The 18859-nt window shown below is 38.9% G+C and overlaps 1 protein-coding gene and 1 pseudogene across 1 annotated transcript; both read left to right on the plus strand.

The window, feature by feature from the left end:
- The first annotated feature begins 9892 nt into the window (after window positions 1-9892).
- On the plus strand, window positions 9893-10533 carry LOC125836040 (uncharacterized; annotated as a pseudogene).
- A 6945-nt stretch (window positions 10534-17478) lies between these two features.
- Window positions 17479-18012, plus strand: LOC125836041 (uncharacterized). The gene has a single exon (XM_049515133.1). It carries the CDS (start codon window positions 17479-17481, stop codon window positions 18010-18012), a length of 534 nt encoding a protein of 177 aa, XP_049371090.1.
- The last annotated feature ends 847 nt before the right edge of the window (window positions 18013-18859 follow it).

The following is an 18859-nucleotide window of genomic DNA, read 5'->3' on the forward strand; positions in this document are numbered from 1 at the left end:
GCACGATGCGCCACCTGTGCACCCAATTAGACCCCAGCAAATTGGGGTCTGGCATGACGCGCCAACAGTGCCCCCAATTAGACTCCCAGTAAATATTTCATTCTCTGTTCTTGTTCCGTATTTGTTCCTTTGAGCTGAGTTGTGGTTCACTTTTTATAATTAACTACCTAAACCTCCATTAATCATTGAAAGATCTTATGCACATTCTAATCATCATTATTAAACTCACATTTTCAAGTCAATGTAAAGTTAAGAGGGAAGTTCAACGGTTTTATTTCATAAACACTTAAGAGCTTTCAAATGTTATTTTATATAACTAAATGTGTACTTATGTATCTATGTTGATTATTGAACTTGAAAGATCAATTCATAAGTGCATATTTTCAAGAATGTAAACACGTCTAATGTTTGAAAAGTATTTCAATCAAGTTCCATTTCTTCTAATGGTGAATTGAGCATAATGTTATATCTATTATTTTGGGAGTACTATCGAGCACCGAGTTGGGTTAGAGTCTCTTATGATTCATAATTCCCACAGAACTACGTTGCTAGCGTAATATAGGATAGCATTGACTCTTCATGCGACTCCTCACTGCCTCTGAGAAGGCCAATTAAATGGATCCATCGAATATATATTATCCTATACCCCGGTAAAGCATAGGGTAGCCCTGGCAACGTGAGGTAAAATGTTGTATCATTCCTAGGCTCATGGTAATGGTTGTCGGTTAGAAAAACTCCCCACAAGTCAAGTATACTATTTTCATGTTGCTTTCAATACATATTATATTGTAAAGCTTAAATGGTTTTTCACTTCATATTCAAGTTTTAATCCAGTTATGTTGTGTCAATCCTTCAAAGTTAGATTATTATTTACTCTAACCTTTTCACGTACCAATACATTCAATGTGATAACGTCATTGAACCTGTATAATTTCATGATGCAAATACAGGTATTCAGGATCATCAACAGGCAAATCGTTGAGAACATTATCCACTCGCTAATAGCATTTGGTGAGGCCTCCTTGCTTTCTGGGGACTCCATTTCATTTTAGTTAGTAGCTTTAGGAGGTGTCTTGGGTCGTGTCCCGACATACATCTCACATTGTAGATAGATTGAGTAGATGTTTTCCATTGTTTTCTCATGATGTTCTATTTAACTCATGATTCATGTTAAGTATTTTGCAAAGATAGTATTCTAAGACTTTCTTAAATGTTCAATTGTTCACCTATTTAAGCTTCTGCATATTGTTTAATGTCATGTAAGTCATGTAGCCAGGCCAAGGGTTCACTTGGGGATCAAAAATGGTTCTCGAGTGCTAGTCATGTCAAGGGTGTAGGTTTGGGGCGTGAAATTAATAGCCTCATCAGCCTCCCAAGTAGCTTCCTCAACAAATTGGTTCCTCCATAAAACGTTGACTAATGCAACATTCGTGGTTCTTAGCTTGTGAACCTGACGATCAAGAATCTGAACGGGTATCTCCTCATAAGATAGGCTATCCTTGATACCAATATTCTCAGTGGGTATAATAAGTGAAGGAATGCACATACACTTCTTCAACATAGAAATGTGGAATACTAGATATACTGATTCTAACTCTGACGGTAGCTCCAACTCATAAGCTACATTGCCAACTCTTTTGATTATCCGATAAGGACCAATATATCGGGGACTGAGCTTCCCCTTCTTGCCAAATCTCATCACACCTTTCATGGGGGAAACCTTCAAGTAAACCCAATCATCCACCTCAAACACCAAGTCTCTTCTCCTAACATCTGCATAGGATTTTTGACAAATTTGCGTTGTCTTTAACCTTTCTTGAATAATCTTCACCTTCTCCATGGCTCAATGAACCAAATATGATCCTATCAACTCAGCTTCACCACCTTAAACCAACCAATATGTGATATGCCTTTTCTCCCATAAAGAGCCTCATAGGGAGCCATCTAGATACTAGAGTAGCTATTATTGTATGCAAATTCTATGAGGGGTAAGTGATCATCCCAATTACTTTTGAAATCGATCACACATGCCCTCAACATATCCTCTAAAGTCTGAATCGTGCGCTTTGCTTGGCCATCAATCTAAGGATGGAAAACAGTACTAAGATCTACTTTCGAACCCAAACCTTTTTTACAAGACTTCCAGAACTGAGCAGTGAATTGTGCACTTCTATCTGAAATGATAGACACTTGAACTTCATAAAGTTGGACTATCTCTTGAATATATAGTGTGGCATAATCTTCTGTTGAATTGGTAGTCTTTACCGGTAAGATATGAGATGATTTAGTCATCTAATCTAGAATCACCCAAATCAAGTCATGCTGCTTGCAAGATCACGACAAACCAATAATGAAATCCAAATCGATCATCTTCCACTTTCATTCCGGAATAGCTATATTCTGAGGCACACCACTGGTCATTTGATGCTCTACTTTGACTTGTTAGTAATTTGAACACTTGGCAACGAAATCTGCAATACAACTCTTCATGTTACTCCACCAATAGACTTCTCTCAAGTCACCGTACATCTTTGCGGAACCGGGAGGGATCAAATATCTAGAGCTATGAGCTTCCTCCATGATCCTCTTTTTGAGTTCATCCACCTTTGGTACACACAATCTACCTTGATACCTTAACACACCATCTTCCCTTTGTTCAAAAGCTATCATCTTTTGCTTATGAACATTCACTTTTAATTCAAGCAAAACAAGATCTTGGTCTTGTTTCTCCTTCAAACACTAGTATGATTCAGCCCCATTCATCACCACAACTCCAGCTTCACTGGAATCCAATAGACGGTCTCCCAATCGGGCAAGTCTATGAACTTCTTTAGACAGTTCCTTCTTGTCTTCCTCAACGTGGGTAGTACTTTCCATATATAGCATGCTCAAAGCACCAGCAACAAGTTAGCCTTACCTGGGTGATAGAGGATAATCATGTCGTAATCCTTGAGTAACTCTAACCACCACCTGTCTTAGATTAAGCTCTTTTTGACTGAAAACATACTAATGACTTTTGTGATCGGTGAAAACATCTACATGAATACCATAGAGATAGTGACACCATATTTTTAGAGCAAACACTACCAACTCGAGATCATGAGTCAGATAATTCTTCTTGTGAATCTTAAGATGCCTGGAGTCATAGGCTGTAACCTTACCTTTTTGCATCAATACACTACCACGTAAAACTCTGGCCGCATTAAAATACCATACAAAGCCTTTCGTACCCTCCAGTAGGGTCAACACTGGGGCAGTAGTTAACCGAATTTTTAAGATCCATGAATGCTGCAGGTGTATTAGTTAAACCAAAAGACATAACAAGAAACTCATAATGACCATACTCGGGCAAGAATGTTGTCTTTGAGATGTCATTTCTCTTACTATCAATTGATAATAACCAAATCTAAGGACTATTTTAGAAAAAACAAGTGGCACCCTGGAGTTGATCGAAAAGATCATCAATTCTCAGAAGAGGATATTTATTCTTTATATTGACCTTGTTCAATGGGAGGTAATCAATACACATCCTAAGATAACCATCTTTCTTCCTTAAAAATAAGACCAGAGCACCACAAGGTAAGACACTAGGTCGAATAAAACCTTTATCAAGAAGATCTATCAACTGCTCTTTTAACTCTTTTAAATTAGTTGGATCCATTCTATATGGCGGAATAGAGATAGGTCGAGTATCCGAAAGAATGTCAATGCCGAAGTCTATTTCTCTCTTAGGAGCGACTCCGGGAAAATCATCTGGAAAGACCTCTGGATACTCACTCACAAATGGAACTGACTGAATAGGCAGTGTCTCAACACTAAAGTCATTGACTCGGACTAGGTGATAGATTCACCCCTTAGAGGCTAACTTTCTAGCCTTAAAGTGTGAAATGCAACGGCCCTTAGGCACTGCTGAACTACTTCTCCACTCTACAACTAGCACATTAGGAAACTGAAACTTAACTACTTGAGTTCTACAATCAACTGAGACATAACAAGCATGAAGCCAATCTATACCTAGAATGACATCAAAGTCTACCATGTTTAGCTCGACTAAGTCAGCCACGGTGTCCTTGTGATTGACATAGATGACACAATCACGATAAACTATCTCGGCTAGAATTAACTCACCAAGAGGAGTGAAAACACTGAAGGGCTCAAGAAGTCGTTCAGGAAGAATATCAAACTTCATAGCTATATAAGGAGTCACAAAAGATAGACTTGCACCTGGATCAAGTAATGCATATACATCAAAAGTAAAGACTTTGATCATGCCAGTGAAAAGATCTAGTGAATTCTCTTGTCCTTGGCGACTGGTGATAGCATACAAACGGTTTTCTCCTTAAGTAGCTTCTCTTGGAGCGCTCTATCTACTAGGGCCACTAAAGAAGATTGGGATCTATTGCCCTCATTACCATTTCCTTTATTGTCTTAGAACACTCTCTCATGAAGTGACCTGCCTGACCACACTTAAAGAAACCATTGGAGCCATCACAACACGCTCCTGAGTGGTTCCTACCACACTTAGAAAATGTAGGAGTTTAATTAGCCCGTTGTGTCACACTACCCTGAGACTGAGTAGGTCTAGCTCTGGAATTCTGGGAGTTCTAGTTGCCGAAGTCACCTATGTTATTTGGTGTAGGTGCATTAGCTCATGATAGAGCAGGTCCAGTTAGCCTTTTTTTGAAAAGATGACCAGTACACATTCCCGGTCTTCTGTTGTCTGGACTCATGACATGTTTCTTAGCCTTCTTACTCTGAAACTCTTCCCTATATTTCAACTTATCTTTCTCAACCTTCGTCACAAGGACCATAAGTATGGCTATGCCCATGTCTCTTATCAACATAGCTTTCTTGCCTTCCTTACTTGACAAGTGAGACAACCTAGACACAAACAAACTTATCCTGCTTCTCATATCTGCCACCATCTCGAGAGCATAACGGGACAATTGGGTGAACTTAAGGTTGTACTCATGCACACTCACGGCCTCTTGTTTAAGATTCAAGAATTCTCTCATATTTGCTTCCCTTAGCTCACGGGGAAAGAAGCGCCCTAGGAAGGCACTTTCAAAAACAATCCAGCTCACAAGTTGTGCCCCTTCAGCCCTGCTCTTCTTCCATTGGTCGTAGCATATCCTAGAAACACTGTTGAGTTTTTATGCAACTAACTCCACACGCTCAACATCAGTGATACACATAACTTCAAACACTTTTTGAAGCTCCTCCACAAAGTTCTCGAGATCCCCAGTGACATTTGACCTTGTGAATTTTGGAGGATTCATTCTCAAGAACTAGTGGATCCTGGATGTATTAGCCACATCCTAATGAACTACTCTTTGTTGACCAGCTTGAGTCTCCACAACTTGACTCAACTCGGATAGCATCCCGGAACTCAGCATTTGTGGCCTCTCTTTAAGGGGATTGCACTTTTGGTACATTGGGTACCCCTTGGTCTTATGGATCAACATTTCTTCTTGCAGGACGACCTCAAACAACTCTTCGTGGATGCATGATCTTAAAATATACACACATGTATGAATTAGAAAGAAGCATTTATGGAGTTGAACTATATCGCACGAAAAAAGAGTAAGAGTGAAGTGAAATTTTTCAGCAATGTCGCAACATCCTGATTATAGATGTGGTATGTTTCACACCAATAAATAAGACTCTACTGACACGAATTCATAGACACCATAGGACTCTTGAACTCTGTGCTCTGATACCAAGTTTGTCAAGCTCCGAGCCTACACCTTAGGCGTGGCCAGCAGTCGACAACCATCACTGGTCCCCAAGTGAACCCTTGGCCTGGCTGACTACTTAGCGAAAGAATTACTCTAGTAAACTAGGAGCTCAATTGAAAAGATTAACTCATAAGGTCTCAATAACTAATTAACTCACTAGATGTCTGAGAGTATTTAAATGAACATAACAATCAACTCAAAGTCTTTAAATCATTAACAAAGGGAAATGGGAAAGAGATTCTTCAACTACTACTGTGTATGAAGCCTCTAAATAATAAGATGGATTTCAAGACAGGACCCCGAACAACCTAACAAGAACAAAAAAAACAATAATGTGAAGCCCTCTGAAAAGCAAGGAGGCTCACCAAAGCTAGTTGGAATGCAATGTGATTAACGAAGCGCCTATTGATGACCCTCAACACCTGTCTCTGCATCATATATAAAGTAGTTGAACTCAAAACTGTTTGAAATTCTCAAATAAATGTAAATGTTCAACTCATTCACAAAACACTTACCTCAAGAACTCAACAAGACTCCATTGTTAATAAGGAATGAAGCTAAAACCTCAAGAACTTCATCAAGAATCTCAATACAATGATTACATGAACAAATTCATGGAATTACATGTGTGGTGTGTGGGTGAACAAACCCAACACTATGAGACACTTACATACCTCGAAAGAACTAAGTTCTTGGTGATTTCCCCAAATTTCTTGATGAACTCTTGCAACTTTCTCTTTTCTCCTCTTGAACTTTACCCTAACTTTCTAAGCGTTAAAGAATGAGTGAAAACTGATCTCAATCAGTTTAGACCCCTATTTGAGTGAGAAAAATGTTTAGGCATAGTGGGGGGTAAGGAAAGGACAAAAATACCCCTTCTAAAAATGGATGAAATGCCTTAATGAGAAAGGCTGCACTCAACCGGGCATAGCTCCTTCATCCGAGCTCAGATTTTAGCAAACTTGGTGGCATTAGAAAAAGGACTCAAAGAACTTCAATTTGATACCTCATAGGCCACCTAACTTCTTATATGCTAGCAGTTATGGTCGTTTGAAGTTGATTCAAAACTAAAAATGGATTGAAGTCTAAGGTGTTACACATAAACAAGCAGAAATTCAACCCCTAGAACTTGAAAGTCATTGTACCAGAACTTCTAACTAAAACAGTCTAAGATAAGGGGATGCAACCCCAAAAAAACTAAACATACAGTAAAGAGTCTGAAAGGTCTAAGTTCGAAGGAAATGGACTAAGATCCTAGATGAATGCATGGTAGTTTGAAGGAACTGGTTCACCCTTGAACTCGACAAGTCATTGATCTCTTAGCTGAGGTCTCTCAACAGCCACCTGAACATGCCCTGTACTAAACAAAGAAAGAGTAAGCGTAGTATCAGTACATAAACCAATGGTCTACTGGTAAGATCATGCGGCTATTCCAATAAGTGAGACATACACAAGTCACTACAACATAATTAACCACACATATACAGAAATAGTTCATGCTCAATATACCAGTTTCACTATATAAATCTTAAATGCAACAATCACTGATATTAAGCTAATGGTGTAACGACCCGCTAGGTCATTTGGAGAACTAGAACTCTTTTGACTCTTCCCGAAAAATTTAAAAGGGTATTTTAAATTATTTGATAACTACGAGTATTTAGTTGATGATTTTTTGTTAAATGAGTATTATAGTTGAATAGCGAGTAGGTCAAAATCCACAATTTAATTAATACTCTTTTTCCATCTGACCCATATAAGTTAAATATATTAGTGGGATTTATTTTAGAAAAGAAAATAAAAGTGCAGTAACTGACCTGTGCGGCAGACGAACAGAGAGCGAAGAGGAACAATGTGCTCCAGGTAATGGTTGTTATCATTCTCATCGGGAATTGAAATTATTGATTTGAGAAGTATCATTAATTGTTATAAAATATTTTGGTGCAAGGGAATTAAAACAAGTGTGTAGAAAGTAGTAGTAATCTTCTCGTCTGGTCGAAATTAAGAACTAAGGATTTCTATGTCTGGTTGTATAGAATTAGGCAACTGCCATTAATTATTTTTGTTATTATTGAAGGTATATGACGTTATCATTAATTATTCAGTTGTTGTTGTAAAGGAATTGGGATGACAATTTGGTGCAATTTGATTTTAAAGGAATGAGGTATTTGTCAGTGGTGGGGGAAACATGATTATCAGCCAATCATTAGGCAATCATGCCAATGATTTTCATTTGATAAGTAATTTTTTTGAGATTAGGCATTTTATAGAATAGTTAGCCAAGGGTCGTGTTCGCAGTGCATTCTGCTTGTTCGTAGATTAGGTGTTACGTTGACCCTTTTAAGTTAATTATCAAATTAAGATTTAAGTTTATCATATTGAGATGGGTAATTAAATATTAGGTGTATTGGGTTACATAAACACCATTAGATTTATTATTTTTGGAGAAATTAAGGATTTACACCAGGCTTGAAATTGAACAAATATGGTTCTTGACATATAAATTTTAGAAGCTCGATTAGAGATATGAGTGATTTTTTGGGTCTAGGATATACATATAACAATATGTGTTCCTATGAACTCGCTAACTTACGAATATTGCATAATTGGTAGATTGAGAACATTTCTGAAGCTTTGCGAAAAGGGAAGGAAAAATCTTGAGGATTCGTGGCACGTGTTCGGCACTCAAGGTATGTTAAGAATTTTAGACTTCGTTGAGGACATTTTATAATTAAAGATTAAAAATGGAATAGAAAATGGGTAAGCGCGAAAGATGGGGGTCTCGTACTAATGGTGTGACGGGAATTGGTACGAGTACCGGTGTTATAAAGGGAAAGTTTATTACTATAGAATGCGGATTGAAATTCGAGAATGCCAAAGCATATGGGCATTAGCTGATATATTATTAACTTGAATTTTTTGTGTGATTGTGTTTCTTTATTCAACCATATAATTGTGATAGTTGAGGTGGTTATATATTATGTTTATCTTTGATTGATTGAGATGCATTATCATCCCCTTTATTTGAAATCATATTGTGCACATGCATTGACATGGGACTGAGTATAAGTTGGGCACGTGGAGATCGTCCGTGCTGGGAATGGTGAGATATTAAGATTATAATTTGGCCCGGGCACATGGAGATCATCCGTGCAGAAATTATTTGATTATATGATAGTGCGTTGATATCATCCGCACAGACACGTGGAGATCGTCTGTGTCGGTATATAGAACTCGCGAGTCCCCCATGGGTCATGAACTTTCAATGTATTTTCGAAGAGTATAATGTATATACGATTGAGAGAGTACTTGGTATTCGGAGGCATATCATTTCATGGTGTCATATTGCATTGCATCTCATGACATCCTTCATTCTTGATGATTCTATGTTTTATTGGTGGTTGGAAAGTACTTGATATTTGATTACCTCTATTTGATGAAACTTGACTTGTAAGTGTAATATAGACTTGTATAAGTAAGGAACTGATTTTATTATATAAACTCCGGTCACTACTTCTTCGTTGTCGGTCTATGAGATATACTGGGTACACGTGGTTTCGTACTCATACTATACTTGTTGCACTCTTTTGTGGTGCATATTTGATTCCAAGTACGAGCACATCTCGTGAAGCTTTTTGAGTTTGTGCTTGGAGTTGTGGTGAGCTGTTTGGCTGTTCCGTGGCGCATATGTCCCTCTATCTTTTATTTATTCTGTCATTTTAGTTTCAGACTTGCACCATATTTAGAAGCTCTTGTACATATGACACCAATTCTTGGGTGGTATTTTAGTTTTTCGCATTTAGTATTTATGAAGGACTTAGTGTTGGAGATATTTTACTCGTTGTTTACCTTTTATCTCATTAGTTAGTTAAAATTGGTAAAATATGTTGGGTTGGCTTACCTATTGAAGGGGAACATAGGTGCCATCAAGACTTGTGAATTTGGGTCATAACAATATGGTATCAGAGCCCTAGGTTCATCGATCTCACGAGTACAAGAGCAATGTCTAGTAGAGTCTTGTGGATCAGTATGATGGCGTCCATACCTATCTTCAAGAGGCTATAGGACATTTAGGAAAATTATATTCTATCATTCCTTATCGTGCACACTTTACCTTGGTGAAATTCTAATGTTGATATATTATTCTCTCTCAGATGGTGAGGACTCGTACATCTGCAAGTGGTGATCATGTGCCTATTCCTGTGCCTACTTCTGGGATCACTATTCGAGGTAGAGGCAGGGGATGAGGTCGAGGTCGGCGTAGGGGTCGTATTGCAGCACCTGTGGAAGGACAACTACCAATAGCTACCAAAGGCCATGATAGGAAAGTACCCCCTGATACAGATGTTATTTATGGGGATGTTCTGGATCGTGTTGAGGGGGATGGACCTGCTCAGGCTCCACCCAGTATTGTTGACACCCAGTGCTTCAAGATACCTTGGCTCGTATGTTAGGACTTCTAAAGGGGATGGCTCAGGCGAGAACTTTGACTGTCACCTCAGATGCCTCACAGACCAGTGTTGGAGGTCATACTCCATATCCGATGGTTGCTCCAGATTCTCACACTCCTAGGACTCAGCCAACTGCTATTGTAGCTCCCCGTGTAGATAATATAGAATTTCCAGGTATTGTATCACACTTGGCGAACAGGCCTTCCATGACCGTTGATGAACAAAAGATGTTCGGGAGGTTCCGACTAATGAATCCTTCGACTTATACTGGTGACTTAACTGAGGATGCATATGAATTTATAGGTAGTTGTCATGAGAGGTTGCATAATCTTGGATTAGTGTAGTCTCATGGAGTTGACTACACAGCATTTCAGATGACTGGCTCTGCCAAGCAGTGGTGGAGGGATTATATTAGTAGTAGGCCAGTTGGATCCCCTCCACTATCATGGACTCAGTTTACTCAGGTATTTCTAGCCAAGTTTGTTCCACGCAGTGAGATGGAGCGTAAGAGGGCCGAGTTTGAGCGTTTGCAGCAAGATGGTATGTCAGTCGCAAAGTACGAGGGTAAATTCCATGCCTTAGCTAGGCATGCTTCGATGAAACTTTCCACAGAGGCTGAGAGAGTGAGAAGGTTTGTTAATGGGGTGATTATTCTGATCGATTTGGGAGTTTCTCAGGTTGCTACTTCTGGTGTTCCGTTATAGAAGGTGGTAGATATTGCTAAGGAGTTGGAGATGACTTGACGTGAGAGATTTGAGCAGCGTGAGGACAAGAGGGCCTATCATTCAGGTGATTATGGTGATGCTCCACCTAGGAGTCAAGGTTACTTAGGGAGGGGTTATCACTCTCAGTCTAGCAGACCTATTCATGTTGCTATACCAGTGCCTGAGGCTGGTTACGCTGGCATAGTTCTTCGAGTTCGGTACATACTTCAAAGGGTTCATCTTCTAGACCTGTAGGCCATAGAGGACATTCTGTTCATTCAGGTTCCTCTCATCAGCCTACATCTCGTAGGAATTATTTTGAGTGTGGTGATATGGGACACTTTGTGAGAGATTGCCCGAGGCCCAGACGTGGGGGCTTACATCAGGGTTCTCATGCTTTGACTTTCAGGGCTGCACAACCTCCAACTAGGGGAGGTGTACAGAGTGGCAGAGGTGGTTCTCATTCAGGTAGATGTGGTTCTCCTTCTGGTCGATGTGGTGGTCGTGGAGGTTCACAGTCCGAGGGCGGTCGTTCTCACTGTTATGCTTTTCCGGGTAGGCTAGAGGCTGAGGCTTTAGATGTTGTTATCACAGGTATTATTCCTGTTTGTCATCGACCAGCTACTGTATTATTTGATCCAAGCTCTACTTATTTATACGTGTCCACATATTTTGCTTCGAGTCTGGATATATTATATAAGTCTCTTGATTGCTGGTACATGTTTCTACTCCTGTTGGGGATTCTGTAGTGGTAGATCGGGTGTATCGATTATGTATAATTACCTTGATGGGATATGACACTCATGAAGATTTAAAGGTCTTAAATATGGTAGATTTTGATGTGATTCTTGGTATGAATTGGTTATCTCCTTATCACGTAATTTTAATTTTTCATGCCAAGAAAGTTACATTAGCTATGCCTAGAATTCTTACAGTAGAATGGACAGATTCTCTTAGTCACCCTCCTAAAGGGGTGATATTATTTCTTAAGGCTTGTCATTTGGTAGAGAGATGATGTTTGGCTTACTTGGCGCACATTCGAGATACTAGTGTTGAGACTCCTATGCTTGAGTCTATTTCGGTGGTGAGTAAATTTTCAGAGGTATTTTCGACAGATTTACTAGGTCTTCCATCTGATCGTGATATTGATTTTTGTATTGACGTAGAGCCAGGCACTCAACCTATTTCCATTCCTCCTTATTGTATGGAACCGACTGAATTGAAAGAGTTGAAGAAGCAGTTGCAGGATTTGTTGAGCAAGGGTTTTATAAGACCGAGTGTATCTCCTTGGGGTGCTCCAGTGTTATTTGTGATCAAGAAAGATGAATCGATGTGTATGTGTTTTGACTATAACCATCAGAAATAAGTACCTGATACCTCGTATTGATGATTTATTTGATCAGTTGTAAGGTGCTTTAGTTTTCTCCAAGATTGACTTGAGATTCTGCTATCATCAGCTGAAGGTTAGGGTGGAGAGTATCCCTAAGACAGCTTTTCGAACACGTTATGGCATTACGAGTTTTTGGCGATGTCTTTCGGATTGACTAATGCCCCAGCAGCTTTTATGGACTTGATGAACGGAGTGTTCAGACCGTACTTGGATTCTATTATATTCTAGGCATTTTGATGATACTCACAAATACAGGGACCCAGTCCCTGGCAGAGTGCTCTCGTCTATATTCATCATAGGATACAATTGTAAAGTTGTCATGTTAGATGGTGGGTGAAAATTGCAGTGTATTGCGCCAATATGAAGAGCGGACGAGATTTTTTGTTTCAGTGGCTAACAATTGTTGGGACCCGGTCCCTAGCATAGTTCTCTCCATCATATGTATAATGGGATACAATTGGAAAGTTGTCGCGTCATAGGTTGGTGAGGTCGTCAGTGTACCAATCAGAATGGACGAGGTTGTTTGTCAAGCGGTTAATATGTCTTTATGATTGATATTTTCAACATGGCAAATAACATATCAAACTCATTCATTAAAATGAGGAAGAGAGCCAGCAAGCCTTTTCAAGAACTCCCAAAGAACATTGCAAGGGACCTAGTCCCTATAAGACTATGATATGAAAAGGTGACAAGACAACCATCAGAAAAGTTGTCACCCCTGATGTGGTAGGTGAGCAACCTTTTTGAACAGCAGGCTTTTGGCCAATAAGGTCGTCTCAAGAAGTTTGTGTGTTTTTTATATAGTCTCCTCACCAAAACACAAACTTAAGATTTGGCAAACAAAAACTTGGATTTTCTCTGAAAATTCACAAGTTTGAAAAGAAGGTCATCTTCAAGGAAGAACAATACTCATGCTCAATAAAAGGATCTGATAGAGTGTTATGCATCTTTGTTGAGTTTGAGTTTTGTGTCTATCATTTTATAAGATTTTGCAACTTGAAAATTCTCAAGAACACTTGCAAAGACCTACTTTAAAGAAGTATCATCCTCAAGAGCAAGAAGGACCTGATAGAGCTGAAGGCTGTCTAGTTGTCTTAGGATTATATCTTTCGTGCTTACATTGTAAATCTGTTCCTAATCTATAAAGGATTCAGATATTTTTTTCAATTTTTAAATGTCTAAATCAATTAGAGTTAACTGATTTAGTGGGCAGTGTTGTATCTGATTAGTAAAATTCTAAGTCATCTAGGAGCTAGTTGATTAGAATTTTACTAAGCAGATACAACACTACCTACTAAATCAGTTAACTCTAACCGATTTAGACTTTTACAAACCGAACAAAATATCTGAATCCTTTATAGATTAGGAAAAGATTTACAATGTAAGCACGGAAGATATAATCCTAAGACAATTAGACAACCTTCAGATCTATCAGGTCCATGTTACTCTTGAAGATGATACATCTTTAAAGTAGGTCTTTGCAAGTGTTCTTGAGAATTTTCGAGTTGCAAAAACTTATAAAATGATAGACACAAAACTCAAACTCAACAAAGATGATTCAGCACTCTATCAGATATTTTTGTTGAGCATGAGGATTGTTCTTCCTTGAAGATGGCCTTCTTTTCAAGCTTATGAATTTTTAGAGAAAATCCAAGCTTTTGTTTGCCAAATCTTAAGTTTGTGTTTTGGTGAGGAGACTATATAAAATACACACAAACTTCTTGAGATGACCTTATTGGTCAAAAGTCTGTTGTTCAGAAAAGTTGCTCACCTACCACATCAGGGGTGGCAGCTTTTCTGACGGCTGTCTTGTCACCTTTTCATATCGCAGTCTTGTAAGGACCAGGTCTTTTGCAATGTTCTTTGGGATTTCTTGAAAAGGCTTGTTGGCTCTCCTCTTCTTTTTAATGAATGAATTTGATATGTTGTTTGTCATGTTGAAAATATCAATCAAAAATATGTATTAACCGCTAGACAAACAACCTCGTCCATTCTCATTGGTGTGGTACACTGGCGACCTCACCAACCTCTGATGCGACAGCTTTCCAGCTGTATCCCATTATACATCTGTTGTAGAGAACTCTGCCAGGGATCGGGTCCCTACAATTGTGAGCCATTAAAAAAGAAAATCTCGTCCGCTCTTCCTATTGGTGTAGTACACTGCACTTTTCATCCACCACCTAACATGACAGCTTTACAAATGTACCCTATGAAAATAGATGAGAGCACTATGCCAGGGACTGGGTCCCTACATTTGTGAGGATCATCAAAACACCTAGAATATAACATTTTTCCCTTTTTTGATGATGACGCACAAATGTTCCTCACACTGAGTCTATTCATTCATTTGCCCTGTCGTCAGTCCGAACTCCCGATAAGAAGGATATAGTCCTTTGTTAGATCCATAAGTTTGTTAAATTATCAAAACTTAACATTAGCTCCAAAATAACATTTTCCCCATTTTTGATGATAACACATTTATTTACTAGTTACCCCTTTCACCAGTTTCCCCTATCAATAAGACTTTTCAGGTAACTGGATCGATCCCAAGTTTGTCAAATCATCAAAACTTCTCATCATCAAAAAATATCATTTTATAAGTTTTTGCAACTTGAAAATTCTCAAGAACACTTGCAAAGACCTACTTTAAAGAAGTATCATCCTCAAAAGCAACAAGGACCTGATGGAGCTGAAGGCTGTCTAGTTGTCTTAGGATTATATCTTTCGTGCTTACATTGTAAATTTGTTCCTAATCTATAAAGGATTCAGATATTTTGTTCGGTTTGTAAAAGTCTAAATCGGTTAGAGTTAACTGATTTAGTAGGCAATGTTGTATCTGCTTAGTAAAATTCTAAGTCATTTAGGAGCTAGTTGATTTAGTGGGCAGTGTGGTATCTGCTTAGTTGAATTCTAAGTTGTCTAGGGGTGATAGCTTAGTGAGCAGTGTGGTATCTGCTTAGGCTCAGTAAGTAATAGGATTATTACTTAGTTGTGAGATTAATAGCTTTTTCTCACTTTGGTTGTAACTGTGTTTCACTTTTTCTTGAAGAGATTAGTGAAAACAATTGAAAATCTTGTGCGACAGGTCATGGTTTTACTCCCTTGAACAAGGAGGTTTCCACGTAAACTTTTGGTGTTGTCCTCTGTTTGTTGTTTACGCTTTATTACAAGAGACCTGGTCCATTGACTGATAGTGGACGCATACATCTTAACAAATTCCTTTGTTATTGTCTTCATAGATGATATATTGATATACTCCCGTAGTAAGGAGGAACACGATCATATGAGGATTGTGCTTGGGATTCTGAAGGAAAAGAAGCTCTATGCAAAGTTTTTAAAGTGTGAGTTTTGGCTTAGTTCGATAGCATTCTTGGGACATGTAGTTTCTAAAGAAGGTATTATGGTGGATCCTAAAAAGATTGAGGTAGTTCGAGATTGGGTCAAACCTACTTCAGTTACTGAGATTCGGAGTTTCTTACGCCTTGCAAGTTATTATCGACGGTTTGTAAAGGGGTTCTCATCCATTGCATCCCCATTAACTAGATTGACCCAGAAAGAAGTGGTTTTACAGTGGTTTGATGAGAGTGAGATGAGTTTTCAAAAGCTCAAGACTTTATTGACTACTGCTCTGATTTTGACCCTATCGTAGAGGGAGAGGGTTTTGTTGTATATTATGATGCTTCTCGAATCGGTCTTGGTTTCGTATTTATGCAGAAGGGGAAGGTGATAACTTATGCTTCGAGGCAGTTGAAGGTTCATGAGAAGAACTATCCTATTCATGATTTGGAGTTGGCGGCTGTTGTGTTTGCATTAAAAATTTGGTGGCATTATCTTTATGGTGTGCATTGTGAGGTGTTCAGCGGTTGTTGTGTTTGCATTGAAAATTTGGAGGCATTATCTTTATGGTGTGCATTGTGAGGTGTTCACGGATCATCGTAGTCTCCAATATATATATATATATATATATATATATATATATATATATATATATTCAATCAGAGGGATCTCAATTTGAGGCAGCGGAGGTGGTTGGAGTTGCTCAAAGATTACGACATGACTATTCTTTATCATCCGGGTAAGGCAAATGCGGTAGCAGATGCCTTGAGGCGAAAGGCGGTAAGTATGGGTAGTCTAGCCTTGTTACAGGCTGGCAAGCGTCCTTTAGCTAAGGATGTCCAATCCTTGGGCAATAGCTTTGTGAGGCTTGATATTTCAGAATATGGTAAGGTGTTGGCATATATGGAGGCTAGGTCATCCTTGTTGGAGCAAATTCGGGCTCAACAGTTTGATGATGGTGATTTATGTAAGACTAGAGACAAGGTGTCAAAGGGAGAAACCAAGGATGCAATTCTTGATAGTGAGGATAAAAGGTCGTATTTGTGTTCGTCGGACAGGTGAGTTTACTAGACTGATCATGGAGGAGGCACATAGTTCGAGGTACTCTATCCATCCAGGGGCTACTAAGATGTATTGTGACTTGAAGCAGCATTATTGGTGGTGTCATATGAAAAAATGATATAGTAGATTTTGTATCTCGGTGTTTAAATTGTCAGCAAGTGAAGTATGAACACCAAAAGCCTGGAGGTGTAACCCAGAGGATGCCCATACCTGAGTGGAAGTGGGAGCGCATTGCTATGGACTTTGTGGTAGGTTTGCCTCGTACCTTGGGTAAGTTTGATGCTATATGAGTCATCGTGGATCGACTGACCAAGTCTGGACACTTTGTACCAGTTCAGACTACCTATAATTCAGAGAAATTAGCCAAGATCTATATTCGAGAGATAGTTCGCTTGTATGGGGTCCCTATTTCTATTATTTCAGATCGTGGCACACAATTTACATCTCATTTCTGGCGGTCTATGCAGAAGGAGTTGGGGACTCAGGTGGATCTTAGTACAGCCTTTCACCCTCAAATGAACGGTCAATCTGAACGGACTATTCAGGTTCTTGAGGACATGTTGCGGGCATGTGTGATCGACTTTGGTGGTCACTGGGATAAGTTCTTACCATTAGTGGAGTTTGCTTACAATAATAGTTACCGTTCGAGTATTGAGATGGCACCATTTGAGGCTTTGTATGGTAGGAGATGTCAATCTTCAATCAGTTGGTTTGATGCATTTGAGGTTAGACCGTGGGGTACAGATTAGCTGAGGGAGTCCTTGGACAAGGTTAAGTTGATCCAAGATAGACTTCTCATGGCTCAGAGTAGGCAAAAAAGTTATGCAGATCGGAAGGTTCGTGATTTGGAGTTCATGGTGGGAAAGTGGTTTCTATTGAAGGTTTCACCCATGAAGGGTGTGATGAGATTTGGAAGGAAGGGCAGGTTGAGCCCAAGGTATATTGGTCCTTTCGAGATTGTGGAGCGTATTGGTGAAATGGCGTATCAGTTGGCTTTGCCGCCTGGTTTGTCGGGTGTTCATCCCGTATTTCATAGTTCGATGTTGAAAAAGTATCACCAGGGTGGTGCTCATGTGATTCAATGGGATTCGGTGTTACTTGATCAGAATTTGACTTTTGAGGAGGAGCCGGTAACCATTTTGGATAGGCAAATTCAAAAGTTGAGGTCGAAAGAGATTGCTTCAATAAAGGTTCAATGGAAGCATCGTCCAGTGGATGAGGCTACATGGGAGACCGAGTCAGACATGAGTAGTAGATATCCTCAGCTTTTTGAGCATTCAGGTGTGTTCTATTCTTTTACCATTCGAGACGAACGTTTGTTTAAGTGGTAGATGATGTAACGACCCTCTAGGTCGTTTTGAGAACTAAGACTATTTTGGCTCTTCCCAAAAAATTTAAAAGGGTATTTTAAACTATTCGGTAACTACGAGTATCTGGTCGATGATTTTTTGTTAATGAGTATTATAGTTGAATAGAGAGTGGGCCAAAATCCACAATTTAATTAATACTCTTTTTCCATCTGACCCATATAAGTTAAATAAATTAGTGGGATTTATTTTTAAAAAGAAAATAAAGGTGCAGTAACTGACATGTACGGCGGACGAACATAGAACGAAGAGGAACAACGTGCTCTAGGTAATGGTTGCTATCATTCTCATCGGGAAGTGAAATTATTGATTTGAGAAGTATCATTAATTGTTATAAAATATTTTGGTGCAAGGGAATTAAAACAAGTGTGCAGGAAGTAGTAGTAATCTTCTCGTCTGGATCGAAATTAAGAACTAAGGATTTGTATATTTGGTTGTATAGATGTAGGCAGCTGTCATTAATCATTTTTGTTATTTTTGAAGGCATATGCCGTTATCATTAATTATTCAGTTGTTTTTGGAAAGGAATTGGGATGACAATTTGGTGCACTTTTATTTTAAAGGAATGAGGTATTAGTCAATGGTGGGGGAAACAAGATTATGTGCCAATCATTAGGCAATCATGCCAATGATTGGCATTTGATATGTAATTTTTTTGAGATTAGGCATTTTATAGAATGGTTTGCCAAGGGTCATGTTTGCAGTGCACTCTGCTTGTTCATAGATTAGGTTTTACGTTGACCCTTTTAAATTAACTAGTTTCTGAACACTGCGTTGCACATGTTTCAAACAAGTAGTATACACGATAAAA

Source organism: Solanum verrucosum, unplaced genomic scaffold (genome assembly GCF_900185275.1).
Source record: "Solanum verrucosum unplaced genomic scaffold, falcon-dt-bn FXZP01000208.1, whole genome shotgun sequence".
Lineage (NCBI taxonomy): Eukaryota > Viridiplantae > Streptophyta > Magnoliopsida > Solanales > Solanaceae > Solanum > Solanum verrucosum.